We start from the raw sequence: 14,474 nt of genomic DNA, 5'->3' as shown, positions 1-14,474 counted from the left end.
ATTTTGGCCTGTTTGGGGCCTGTTTTGAGTCTAGCGCAGACTCAAAACAGGCCCCAAACAGGCCAAAATGACAAAAACACCATTTTTCCAATTTTTATCAGAATATGGTCATGTTGGTACTCAAAATGACCGGAATTCGACGAGCGCAGACTCAAAACAGGCCCCAAACAGGCCAAAATGACAAAAACACCATTTTTCCAATTTTTATCAGAATATGGTCATGTTGGTACTCAAAATGACCGGAATTCGATGAGGAATCCAAATATGAGGTCAAAAGTTTCAAATTATACACTTTTAAAATGTACATATCTCCCATAGTTCCTCCCTTCTACTTTGAATATGGACATATCTTCCATAATTTTTTGCCTCCTACTGCCACTCATATCCTCCCCCCCCTTGTGCATAGTATACACTCTTCCACCCCTCCCACATGCTATGAAAATGAACATATCCTATATTCTCTCCCCCTCTTTCTAACCTCCCCATCTTTCTTATAACAAAAACATGTATGGATTTCTAAAAAAAGCTCGCAAAAACAAAGGAAATGGTAAAAAAGCTCACATTAAAAAGCTCGCCAAAAGATTTCCCCCATGCATATACAACCCACAATCTTATGTACGTCCTTGGTTGGATAATCAACGAGATGAATGCCCATGGATATTTTCGGACCATTCTTGTTGTTGAGAGAATAATGGCCCACAATCCTTAGGTCAAAAGGCCACCACAATACACAGAGGAAATTTTGGGCACATTTGGGTGCAACGAGGATGGTCATGGAGTAGTCTATAGGAAAGGATATTGTGAGGTTATAATGATTCTTAATATCTTGCAACTTAGGCTCTTGCTTGTGGACCCAGTGTGCGAATCTTTGTCAGTCTCCAAGGAAAGCCACTTCAATGTAGTGAATGCTTCGAAACATTCCTGCAGCCAATGATGCCTATCGACATGCACTACTTGCCATAAAGTCTACTAGCCATCATGCTCATCCGACCCTATTCCCATTGTATATGCCATCTATCTAGTATTATAAACTTTCCAGCAGAGTTAAGCTCCCACTCTATTCTAGTGTATCTTAAACCCATCCAATTCCCAAGCCATCGCCTTTACTAGGGGGATTCTATATATATATACGAAGAGACGTTAATTTCGGAAATAACATAACACAGGGGGATTGAACCCTTGACCTGGGTTTCATAACGATCCGCCTCAACCACTGGGATTCTATTAGAGAGGCAGCTGGTTAGGGTTTGTTTTGTTTTCTAGAATAGCATTTCTGTTATATCCTCCGGGCATGGCTGTGGAGACCTCTGCTCAATCTTCCGGCTCTGGCGGCGATGAGGTTCGGACTCTCTTCATCTCAGGCCTTCCTAACGACATTAAGGAGCGCGAAATTTACAACCTTTTTCGAACGTACACGGGCTATGAATCCTGTCAGCTCAAATACACCGGCCGTGGTTATCAGGTAACAAGCACGTGTAGGTCGTCTAAGTCAGTCCATTATAGAGGCGCGATCGTTGCACGCAATGTTTAGTGATGTATTGCAGCTCTTTTAAATTGCAAGGCCTAGCAATTTATTGTGCAGCTTTGTTTAGTGTTGCATGGTTCGGCTTTGTTTTAACACACACACACACAGACACACACACAGACACACACACACACAAACACACACACACACAGTTTTTCCTTTCAGTGTTCCCCTCAAGACTTTTACTTGAGGGGGTTTTCACCGTTTTGGCAATCTTATAATATCATTAGATCTGAAATGCGGCTGGATTTCATGAGGATTATTAAACGAGCTTTGAAGCATAAGTCGGGTTATGCTACTGTTTTTTGCAGAGGCATAGAAACGTGGTCAGCTTTTGAAACATAAGTTCTTGCATAGGCATGTACCTCACTGTGTTTGGCTTGAAATTAGGGGGTAGAGACTTGTTCATTATGTTTAGCAATCGCTCCTAGATTCCTGTCTCAATGTTTCAGGGTTATTTGTTGTGGCCCTATATTGCCTAGCAAAAGCAGCAGCTCTGTATAGCGTAGTAGAAGCGTCTTGTTCTCATTCAGGTAGCGCTGGAGAGAGAGAATAGACGAGAGAGAGAGTGTGAGGGTATAGTTTTTTGGCTGCCAAGATTTCTCATGTTTAGGTAAACCCTTTAAGTTACAAAATACTTTTTTTTCATCTTTTGGTAGAGCCTTTAAGTTTATAAAATACTGTATAGAAACCTTGTTGTAGGAAAACGTGCCCATGTTGACCCCCATGTCATTTTACGAATGGCACTTGGATCTTAGAGGTGGGTGGTATGCTACTTCGTTAATCTCATAATGCACGTGAGTAGGCACAAAGTCGTCTTAAATCTCATGACCTCTTCAATATTTGTTTTGCTTGGCTTAAGCTTCTTGCTTGGCGAAATGGAAAAGATCTTCCATTTTTTCGAGGTCATCGTTGCCTACTACTTTTTCAAATCCATGCCTGTGGCATGTGACCTAACTACCTTCCCCTAATGGTTATGCTAGCATAGAAATCTCTCAAGACCTTTGAATATCATGGTAGAATGGCCTCAAATACTCCAACCCATTTGCTCACGTTATCACAGGATGGTATCTTGTATATATGATATGAATAATTGTTGTTAGAATTGACTCATAGGCGCTCCAATCATTAACCATTTCTTGAAGAAATTGGGGTCACTCTCCACTAGTGAGCCCTCATATGAGGAAGACATGGGGGAGGATAACCTACCTTTAGTAAAAGGGGTTGGATTAAGTTTGCCATGTGGGCAGCAGATTGGCTGCCAGATGGGCATTATTGGAGAAGGGCATGTACTGCAGCCCATGCAAGTACGGGCAGGAACGGCTCCACCGGCATGGCGGATGAAAGGTATAGGTCGGCAAGTACAAAAGGTCTGGTTGGCACATGCACTGTGCGAGGTACAAGGACCTAGAGAAGAATGCATTGTAGTTAAGGTGTCGGCTTGGCAAATCCATCCCCTTTCACTTGGAGTTGTTCTTTGACTTTCACAAGCCGAACTAGAGATAGTTCTGAAATGATTGTTTCTTCTGAGGGCTTTGTATTCCCCTCAGCTTCTTTGGCTGCAAGTCCACTTTAAAAAGGAAGCCATAAATCTGACATGGCCAATATTAAGGCATATCATACTCATTGACTTCTCATGCAAGAGAGGTGTCTTTGTCACGATCTGTGACGTATTCCTTTCTCTATTTCTAGACTTATGGATGGTTTGATGATGGACACTTGTGGAAGGGTATGCCCTTTCGACGGGACACTTCCTATAAGGCACAACCCTTCACAAGAGACATTCTATGGAAGAGACACTTCTATTGTAATGTACCCTCTCATCAAGGGTCACACCCTTCACAAGGGGTACCCTCTACACAAGGGGTACACACCTCTTCATGCACACACACTTTGGAGTACAGCAGGAGATCTGCCTTTTCTGCACCCAGCCTCTGCCAACGCCCCTCGTCTGCCTCGAAAGTCTACCAGGCACCTATTTCTAGTTCACACATCCACGTGGATTTGCAAGGACAGCAACATGGACCTCCGGACAGTGATCTGCAGGCCTTTTCTACGCAACTAACTGGCATATTAAATCTATGCCAGGTGGATTCTTTCCATTCTATTTCTAAGGATTCTCTTTCATATTGTCATTTGAAGCTTATTATCAAATTACAGCAAATGAAAGCGGCTTCCTTAAAGAATGGAAACCCCTGGCAATTCACCCATCCTTTCAAGGACACCTCAGGCATCATCTACCACACAATATCGTGTTCAGATTGCACAACCAGCCCGTTTCGGAGCTTTTGCATCGTGGTTCTTCTGTGTCACGTGCCCTTCCAGTGATTTGGACCACATCCTATACCTTTTGCGTGAGGCACCTCAGTTACATTACTTCCTCAGCACAGTCCAGGTTGTGTTCTAAGAGACACGTAGATACCCAGAACCTGATATTCCTCACGAGTTTGCTGTCCATCTTTGGAGAGAAATGGTGCGTTGCCCTATCAGCTAGATTTAGATTTAGATGCTCGTTGGGGAGAGACTAAAATGAAAATGTTTAGACTTCACAAGCAGTTGTAGCTTGAATGAAGAGATTTTGGACTACCTTTTGATTAGCCTTCTCCTTTAGTGCTAGCCTTCATCATGGTTGAGTCTGCCCTTCACCTTCGGAGTGCCGACAGAAACTCAGTACGAAGACTTTGTATAAATGGATGCTCAAGTATGTGTGGGGGTGTGGATTTGTATGTGTGAGAGCATATTTTTATACTATGGTCTACACCCACTATTGGGCGCTGATGACGTCAGTGGGGATGTCATAGTAGCTAGTCCCTGCTATGCATGATGGAGTTTATGGTTTTCAACCTTGTGAGTGACTATCATGAGATTGAAACTGCACTATGTTGTGTTTTTAGAGGATGAGTTTGGGAATGTTCCTAGATTCATCTAGGTATATTTGGAGAGATTTTTACCCTCAGCTTCAGCATCTCCAGGGTACTCTCCACCTCCTTCAGCTCCCAGATATCCTCCTATACAGGTTGTACCCTCCCCAAGACAGTATTTACACTCTGAAGGCACTCCTTCTCCTGGATATCTTCCACTTGCGACAGCTGCTCCTTATCCCTTCTCAGATCCGTGGACTCTGCAACCTACCCCTGTACTCTCACGAGTAGTAACACCCATTTCGGCATTACCAGTGTTACCTCAGACAGGATCTCCTTTACGAGATTTCCACGGCTGGTTCCATCCTGCTTCTTGTGCCCCCTCCAACATGAGTAACCTCAGGGAGCAGCCCGAATCTTCTTCGAGGAATGGTACAAACTAGAGCGTAGGTTCGTGCTTTTCTCACAGGGACCTCAGATATGTCGCAACGCTTGCGTGCAGCCTCTCCGAAAATAAGCGACTCAAGTCTAAAAAAGACCCTTGAAGTCAACCTCAATGTGTTTCGTGCGAGCATGAAACACTGGATTCTTTGCCACTGCTATGGCACACTGACTATCAGTGAGAATTGGAGAAGGACCCTCCAATGACAGATGAAGATCAGCAAATAGACGACGCAGCCAGACACATTCAACTGTTGCTGTGAAAGCTGCCCTGTACTCAGCTTCACATGATGAGGTAGCCACTGTAGATTGTTTCTTGCTCAGCCAGGAAATGCAAGCTTTACCCAAAAAGAAACAATTGCCACTATTGGACTGCCTAGTGTCATAATCACCAGCCCAACTTCTTCTTCTAGAGGTATCATACCTGTTTCAGCTAGTAGGGTCGGGTAGCGTGTTTGTGCCTTAGCCCGTAGCTCCCCTATCACGAAATGTTTATGTAAAGTTCCAATTCTACCCAATAACTCCTCGAGAGCCCTGTGCCCAAGTTGGGCATCCGTAAAGGATTTTGTCTATACAAGCATGGTGTACAAAAACTCTCATTTTCCAATTCCACAAATTTGCTTTCCTACATTCGTTTTCAAAGATATATAAGTCTTTCAAGCCTCCAAGAATCCTCGTTTCCATGCATGCATTGCCTTTGTAGGTATCTGTGAAATCCAGTCTAGCTGCATGTATGTCTGCAATTTCTTGCTGAACCACCGGTTCCACTGCCTGTGGAGGTGGCAAGACATCCTGTGGCTCAATTGGAGCATCGGGAGGTGGTTGTAAATTCTGATTTGCATCAGAAATATCAGCGGGGGAACCCAAGGCAATGGGTAGTAACCCCTCAAAAACATCCTCTGAAGAAGAAAGAAAGAAAGAAAGAAAGTTTATTAAAGTCTTTGGGAGACCGTGAAGGTCTATGAGACTAAAGATAACTGATACAATGAGCATAACGGTGGCGGTCTCAAAACGGGCCAGCCAACCGTTTCTACAAAAAAGAGGTTATGAAGGACGGTGTGTCTAGTCCTGATACAAAAAATATGTGTCTACCTCCAGATGATACAAAAAAGTAGGGGGGGTTACAAAAAATGGGGCAGAGGGGGGAGATACAATATATATGTGCAGGTGGTGATCGTCAGAGACCAATCATAGAGGGGCCGTCAAATGGGAGGCCGGAAAAAACCCTGCGATAGATGATTGGCCTCTGACGTCACGCGGCCTAGTCGAGCTCGGTCGTCGGGGGCGGTGGGTGGCCCTGTGGATGAGGGCAACGGTAACCCCGGTGGGGCGGGCAGAGAGCAGAGACGAGATGTCGTGGACCCGGATGTGTGAGTCTGTCCGCTGGTGCAGCTGTCGTGGCTTTGGCTCTCGCTCACATCCGCGTCGTCGGCTAGATTGAGGAGAGGTATCCTGTGACTGGAAGAAATCAGTGATGGGCCGCTGGGCGTTTTCACACTGTGTGCTGTGCGTGTCGCCGTGCTCAGAGAGAGGTATCTCGGTGGCGAGTCATCTTATGTAAGAAAGCGGCTAGGCATTGCTGATCCGAGAACTGCAGCATGTGTGGGAGGAGGCCGAATCCGTCGCGGAAGAGGCAGTGGTACTGGCCTCGAATGGCATAATAGATAGGACATCTGAAAGCAAAGTGCTCCTCCGACTCGATCTCTTGCAAGTCGCAAAGTGGGCAAAGGCGGCCCTCTCGTGGGATGCCCTCTGTGCGTCCGCTCTCGATCCGTAATCGGTGTGACGAAACCCTAAATTGACCGAGGGAGATCTGGAGCGCATGTGGTAGATGAAGCTGTGTGTAACCCGGAGGTGTGATGAAGCCCTGCTGTGAGATCTGGAGGTAGTGTCGGCGGTAGAAGTCGAGCTTCACAGGAAGCTCGGGGTGAAGAAACCATGTCCGCTAGGTGTGGAGCTGGAGCAGATCCGCTCGAATGAGCCGGTTGACCTCCTGATTAGTGGGGGAGAGGGGAGATGGTGGAGCGTCGAGGCTGTATTGAAAAGGAGGCAACCGGTCTAAGTCGAGGCCCAGTCGGGTGAACCAATTGGAAAGACGACTATACCAGCATCGCTAGTCCCCATCAACGGATAAGGCCATAGAGGAGGATAGGGCTAGCCAAGGTAGGCGGAGGTGACCGTCGGAGGAGGAGCTGAAATCCCCGACTCTGTGTAGATAAGTGATAGCCCGGAAAGCCGCATCGAGCTGTAGGGGTGAGGCGCCGAACTCTGCTAGAATGGTCTGGTGTGGTACCGATGGTTTGCTGCGGATCATCCGAGCAAACATCAGTATCCGTAGGTGCTCGACTCGAGCCCACTCTGTGTCTGAAAGGTCGGCTCTCCACCACGGGCTACCGTACATGCCTGCTCTCAATATCTCAACTATCTCAATAGGGTCGTCGGTGAAGAGGAACTGCTCTCGGTGCATAGCGGGTTTGGAAGTGTTGAAGATCATCACCTTGGTTTTCCCAAGGTTGACCTTCAAGTCATGTGTATCACAGAAGGCCTGAAGTCCATCCAGGTGTCGTTGAAGACCAGTAGCAGAAGAGGATAGTAGTACTACATCGTCTGCGTATAGGAGAATTTGGATGACAGCCTCCGCAAGAGAGCAGCCTGCACCTCGGAGTGTCCTGATGGTGGTCTCGAGCTCGTCGATGTAGAGGCCAAATAGAGTCGGTGACAAGGGACATCCTTGTTTGACTCCGATAGTGCTCGTGATCTCTGGGGTCCATCTGGTGCCAATCCTGACCTGGCCCGTCACCCGCTCATAGAGAGCTACTACTGCCCAGATAACCTCCAAGTCGTAGCCTAACTCCTGAAGGCATATGAAATTCAGCTTGAGTGTGAGCTGAATTTTCTGCAAATATCACATCTCTCCTGACAATGATCTTGTGTGTAGCAAGATTGTAGAGACGGTACCCCTTGCTTTCTGCACTGTATTAACAAATATGCACTTAATTGCCTTATCTGACAACTTATGCCGAAATTCAACTGGCACATGAGCATATGCAAGGCATCCAAAGGCATGGAAATGATCCACTGAAGGCTTTCTCCCATTCCAGACTTCATAGGGAGTTTTTGTTTTCAAAGCCTTAGTTGGCACACATTAGACCTTCAAGCCAGAATTGTGAGGCATGTGTTTGCTTTTCAACATACATCTGTCCATCTCCATAAGAGTTCTGTTTTTCCTCTCAGCTTTGCCATTTTGTTGAGGGGTGAGCCTCACTGTGAGCTGATGCACAATACCCTTGCCTTTCAAAAAAGCATCAAAATTTGCAGACAAGTATTCCCCACCTCTATCTGTGCGCAATGTCTGTGTCTTGAGTCCAGTTTCATTTTCAACCATGGCTGAAAAGTGTTTAAACACCATGAACACTTCTGATTTGCGCTTCAGCCCAAAGACCCAAGTGAAATTGGAGTAATCATCAATAAAAGTAACAAAGTAGAGATGACCACCCAATGATGGAGTAATCAGCGAAAGTAGATGTATCCTGTGCGGACAGCAACGACACGACTGACAGTACGTACAATTGTACGGCGGATAATTGTACGGGCTGTTGCTGTACGGAAGTGCGGCAGGTGTTGAATGGATGTATGGTTGGCTGACATAGGACTGTAAGGTTGGCTGATGTTGGACGGTACGGACAGTCAGTGCATGTACTGAACGGATGGCAGGTATGGACTGCACGTGTGGTAGTACGACGAATGTACAGACAGCAAACTCGAAATCCGTACAGCGTACGGATGTTGTACAGCTGCTTGTGCGCACATGTACACCTGCAAGTACGGACGGGGAACTGAAGGATGTATGGCGACGAGCTATATAGCCGTACGGTCGCAGGTATGGACGACGAGACTGCAGGTACGACAGGTACGGAAGCAGCATGTACGACAGGTACGGCCGCAGCAAGTACGGCATGGGACTGTACGGAATCAGTCCGTACAGATTGTACGGACGATCTGTACGAACGACGAACGATTGGAGCAGGAAGCTATTGGGCTGGTGATGGAGGCGAATGTGCAGCATGAGTTGAAGGGAGCAGGGAGCACGGAGCTCTTGAACCCACTCTGATACCAAATGTAAGATTTGGGGAGAGAGAGAGCAAGAGAGTGAGGTGAGAGTTGAAAGCTTGAGCGCTTAGTTGCAATAGAAGAGTGTAAGTGTGATACAACTGAAAGAGTGAGATAAGGTATCCTAGTGACAAAACTTAATAGTCACTAACCATAGTTAGTGGACTAATTGCAGTTAGGGAAAAAAACCTCTTAAAGAGGGAAAAGTGCCCCTAACTAGCTTATTAAATTACATTGGTCACTGCTGAATTATATCTATAATTCTAACACGCAGTACCACCCATACAGAGGATGATGTGACGCAACCAGATGACTATGTGGACTCATTCCCACCAGAGATAGAAAACACTGAACTTCGTGCCCTCTACCGTTTACTCCAAGCTTCCAAAACTAAAAGACTTGAGATTAAACTTCCGGAAGCCTACACTGGTTAACGAAATCGTCGAACAGTTGACCAATGGCTCGCAAAACTGCGCATGTACTTTGATAGTGTTGACCTCAGTGAAGGCAAAAAGATTGCCTTGGCAACCTCCCTCCTTAAGGATACAGCTTTTCTATGGTGGCAAAGACGCTTAAAGGACAGAAAAAGTGTGTTAACTTGGGAACGTTTTGAACACGTGCTCCGTAAGCAGTTCATACCTGCTAATGCGGACTTCCAAGCACGCTCAAAACTCTGACAGTTGGAGCAAACAGGCTCCCTGTCCACTGTCGATGAGGATAGTGACCGTTGTTCTGCGAATCGTCGATCCTTGAACACAAAGTACTTGAGTGACTAGGGAAGGTTTGGGGTTGCTGGTAAGGCTCAAGTGGATGGTATTTGCCATTTAAACAGCTTTGCCTTTCTTGTCTTGTGCTGGGGTAGCATCTTCTGTTTGGGAAGTGCATGGTCTACACCCACTGTTAGGCGCTGATGACGTCAGTGGGGATGTCATAGTAGCTAGTCCTTGCTATGCATGATGGAGTTTCTGGTTTTTAACCTTGTGAGTGACTATCATGAGATTGAAACTGCACTATGTTGTGTTTTTAGAGGGTGAGTTTGGGAATGTTCCTGGATTCATCTAGGTATATTCTGTTTGGGAAGTGCTAGGTTCCATATTGGAATTTTGCTTTGGTCACTTGGGACAATCGAACCATCTATGGTCGCCTGTACAGATGGTACAAAGTCCTTTTGTGCTGGAGTTGTTCTTCTTGTCAGTGGCCGCATCTTTATGTTAGGGATGACGGTAATGACTTTGTGAAGAAGAAGAGGTGCGATCCTTGGAGGAGTGCCTCTGTTGGAATCCAGCATATGATTTTTGAGACTTCTGGGGATCTTGAGACTGTCGTTGACCTTGATTACCCGAGTTTTTTCTAAACCTGGGGTTATCTTGAGGGTGAGCACCTTTGGCCATAGTAGAGTTCTGTGTTCGATTAGCACTCTGCTTCCCTGTGTTTTGGAAATCTGTAATGCGCTCTGCGTAAGCAATAGCGCCAGCTGTGGTGGTGATGTTTGCTTTAAGGACATCAATGCATAACGAGGGATTTAGGCGTGAGATGAAAGCATGAAGGCAATCATCCTCAGTTAAACCATCAATCTGCAGCACCAATGTGGTGAACTAAGAGATGTAGTCATGGACTATCAGATTGAACTCGCAAATGGAACTACCTTCTTGTGCAACACCAGGATCAAAAACTTGTCTTTTCGCGTCCAACATTATACGGACAAGTTGAATTTCGACATTATGCCTCTTTCTCGGTACGATGTCATACTTGGACAATAGTGGCTCTATGACTATGATCCATCAATCAGTTTTCGCAGCCATACTATCCAGTTTGTTCACCAGGGAAAACTTATTGAGCTAACTGGTTCTAGGGACTCTCCTTCAATCACAGTTGCCTCTGCCCTACAAGTAAAGAAGTGGGTTCGTAAACGTCAAGTAAAGACTTCACTTCTGTTGGTTACGACAGTAGAGGAGACACCTACAAAGGTTCCTCCTGAATATCTCAACCAACCTTTTTTCTAGCCCTACTTGGATATTTTTCCACAGGAATTGCCAAAGCGGTTACCACCTTGATGACCAGTGGATCACCCAATCGAACTTATTCATGGCAGTAATCTACCGTCGAAACCTCCTTATCGGGTTTCTTACACTCAAAATGAAGAAATCCAAAGACAGGTGACCGAACTACTCGACAAAGGTCACATTCGGCCCAGTCGTAGCCCTTTCGGATCTCCTGTACTACTTGTGGAAAAAAAGAATAAGTCAATGCGCCTTTGCATCGACTACCGAGCCCTCAACAAGCTCACTATCAAAAACAAGTATTCATTGCCTCGCATTGATGACCTCTTCGATAACAAGAGACATTCTATGAAAGAAACACTTCTATTGTAATGTACCCTCTCATCAAGGGTCACACCCTTCACAAGGGGTACACACATCTTCACAAGGGGTACACACCTCTTCATGCACATACACTTTGGAGTACACACCTTTTCATGTGTGACTCTTCACTCTCTATATAGGAGAGGCCCAATTGTATGGATGACACTACAGATACACTATAGACACTCAAGCAATACAATTATTCCTTGTTCTCTGCTATTTCAGTCTCCTTTCTGTTCATTAGCACATTTCTAAATATAATAAATCTAGGATTTCTTACAGTCTTCTTGAAATGAATTCAAGAAAACAGTCCATCTTCGTAAGGCAAACTTTATCAACATAAAAAAGATACTTAGCCTTAATAAAACTGTTTCTTGGAATCTTTCCAGATCCTCTTTCTTTGAAAATCCTCTCAAATCTTTATGAATGAAGTGATAAACTCCATACCGATACTCTTCCAAGTATTGTAAAGCTCAATCTTGGAAGTTCGTTCGGAAAGAATTATGCATTGGAGAATATTTGTAATTCTATTCACGGATTTGGTGCTTCCTTATACATAAAATATCTTGCTACCAAACACTTACTGTGTTGAGAAGACATGAACTTGGAGGGTTGTCAAACTTTCCAAAAGGACATATAACTGACAGATGAACTGTAAAACTCTGTTGCTTTGGCCATAGTAATCCACGAGAAACCATAAGAGTTCTTGTATAAAACAAATCCCAATGGAGACTATTGAATAATAGAATCCTGAAGAAAATACTGGGTCAATAACCATAAAATGCCGCCATATTGAGGGCTGATATATGAGCATGTCATGTTCCATAACAAGAAAACAACAAAACTGAAACTCCTTTGGAACTGAGATAATATAACTTGAAACTGAAATACTTGGTCAATAATGATCACATGGATACTTGCCATAAAGGATCGAATACTTGATCATCTCATCCTCCATAAGAATCATGACTAGTTATCATAAATTGAAGATCATAAAATCAAGTGCATGACTATCAACTTGCCGACTTTGAACATACTACCCTCAAATAGGGTCTGATCTTGAATTTGTCATGGATCTAACTCTTCAATTCATAAAAAATATACAAGTATTCTCCGGCACTTCTCCTCTTTGGCATAAGTTGCTCAAACCCATAAATTGGATATAATAACTTTGAGATTCTTTTGTCTTGGTATATCTTTTGTCTTGGTACTATGTACACAAAAGTTTGATGAGACCAAACAAATAGTCCATAGCCTTGACCACATAAGTCACAAAAAACTGGTTCCATAATAGAGACTATATCACTCGTGTACAATAACTTGGAATCCTCCAAAACCGAAATATAACTCGGAAAAACTAGCTTGTCCCATCAAGGAATACATTAGGACCACATAGGTAGGTATAAGCAATCTTGTATGTATAAACAATCAAGGAAATTACAGCGGAGCAGTTTTTATATTCTTGCAATATTCCCTTCAAGGTTGCAAGGACTTCTGCCTACAAGAAGGTTTACCTTCCTCTAGTAGAGTAGGAAAATCATTCCTTGCATGTGCTAGTTATGAGACTCTGCGTATCACACGTTCGAAGAAGCAGGTGGGATTGATTAAGAAAGACATGGAAGGACTCAAGGAGGGTTGGGGTCCATACCACACGTTTGAAGAAGTGGATGCACTGTAGTCTTTGAAGGATGGAGTGACACCAAGATGAGACATATGATTAACATCTTGGTTACTTGTTGTGTGGGAAGTACCTTCTTGAGGGTGGTTGATGGAAGGCCATTAGGAATCTCAAATGCAAACAACAATTGAACTAAAAAGGAGACAAGGTTATCAATCGATATAAATATCAAATATGCAAACAAGTTCCAATTGTATCTTTCAAGACATAAAAAATTTCTTTGATCAATGTGTGAAAATTGACAAAAGGAATAGTAAGTCAGCATATGACTTCTAGGATTATTAATCCTACCGTAGTGCTTTATTAGATTTGTAGGTTTTGCAGCAAAAATGCATGCTAGTTGTTCTATATCTCAAATGGATTTCTTTTTGAAACATTATAAATAAATCATCACATGCTTTCGTTATAGCATGACTCTGATAGCTAGTGAGAGAAGCAGGTAGATCTCATAGCAGTTAAGTATTATATCTAATTTTTTTCTAGATTAGTATTAAGGAATACCAATGTCATGATTATTTGAAATACAATCGTGGGTAATGCGATATTTTAATGTTCTCCCAAGGGTAGCAATTTGTGACAAAAGATTGAATGTTTTACTTTTATATGGCAGATCGTGGCTTTTGCTGTGTTCACCGACCAAGCATCGGCATTGACAGCAAAAGAAGCCCTTAATGTAAGTAACTTAAAACTTATCCTCTAATAATTTGATTTTTAATATGTACAAGTGTAGTTTTGGTTCATAATTGAGGTTTAGAATTTGCCATGAGTGCATTCCACAAACCGGAATTTCGTCAAACACTTCCTGTGCTCTTGTAAGCAAGCCATGCTTGGCATACATATCAACCAAAGTGATAGCAACAAAAGGATCTCTTTCCAACAATTTCTAGCAATCTCATCATGTATTTCCACGGCCCTTGTCTATGGCTCCTATGCTGCCACAAGCTTTCAAGCTCCAAACAAATGTGACCGCATCAGGAGAGACAACTTTCAATTACATCTCTTCGAAATAGTTTGACTGTTCCGCATACCTTGTGATAAGTGCATTCCATGAGACTTCTTCTCCTATGCTTTTGCAAGCAAGCCACAGTGGGCATACATATCAACCAAGGTGCTACCAACAAAAGGATTTCTTTCCAACAACCCCTTTCTTGCAATCTTAGCATGTATTTTTCTATGGCTGCTATGAAAGACTGGATTATTTTGACGTTTCTTGTAACTCAAACATATTTCTTAATGACCTGTATGGTCCACAACATCTTGATGTTAGCTTATAGCATTTACTACTAGCACTCATGGTTTTTGAATCTTTAGCTACCATGCCCTCTTGTAGGGTTGTTACCATGAGTAGAATAGTGTTGTGCTCAGTCTTTAGCATTCTGATGAGCTGTTAGCATATCTTCCATAGTTTGATTAGTTTGCGAAGTTTGACCATATCTATATCACTATCGATATTGTTAGAAAAGTGGACTCTCACATAGAGGTTATCCTGCAGCGGA

The 14,474-nt window shown here is 43.8% G+C and overlaps 1 protein-coding gene across 1 annotated transcript in view; it reads left to right on the top strand.

The window, feature by feature from the left end:
• The first annotated feature begins 1,206 nt into the window (after positions 1–1,206).
• Positions 1,207–14,474, top strand: part of LOC147881689 (uncharacterized) — a 54,378-nt gene continuing 41,110 nt past the window's right edge. Inside the window, exons 1-2 of the mRNA XM_087401773.1 lie at positions 1,207–1,462; positions 13,589–13,651. Of these exons, the coding sequence (XP_087257899.1) occupies positions 1,292–1,462; positions 13,589–13,651 (234 nt within the window). The 5' untranslated portion in view covers positions 1,207–1,291. The remainder of the gene's footprint in view (positions 1,463–13,588; positions 13,652–14,474) is intronic.

This window comes from Dipteris shenzhenensis, chromosome 30 (assembly GCF_047967505.1).
Source record: "Dipteris shenzhenensis isolate YYH24624 ecotype China chromosome 30, Dip_SZ_1.0, whole genome shotgun sequence".
Taxonomy (NCBI): Eukaryota; Viridiplantae; Streptophyta; class Polypodiopsida; order Gleicheniales; family Dipteridaceae; genus Dipteris; species Dipteris shenzhenensis.
The sequence above is the reverse complement of the archived record's forward strand: the minus strand, read 5'-3'. Positions and strand labels throughout refer to the sequence as shown.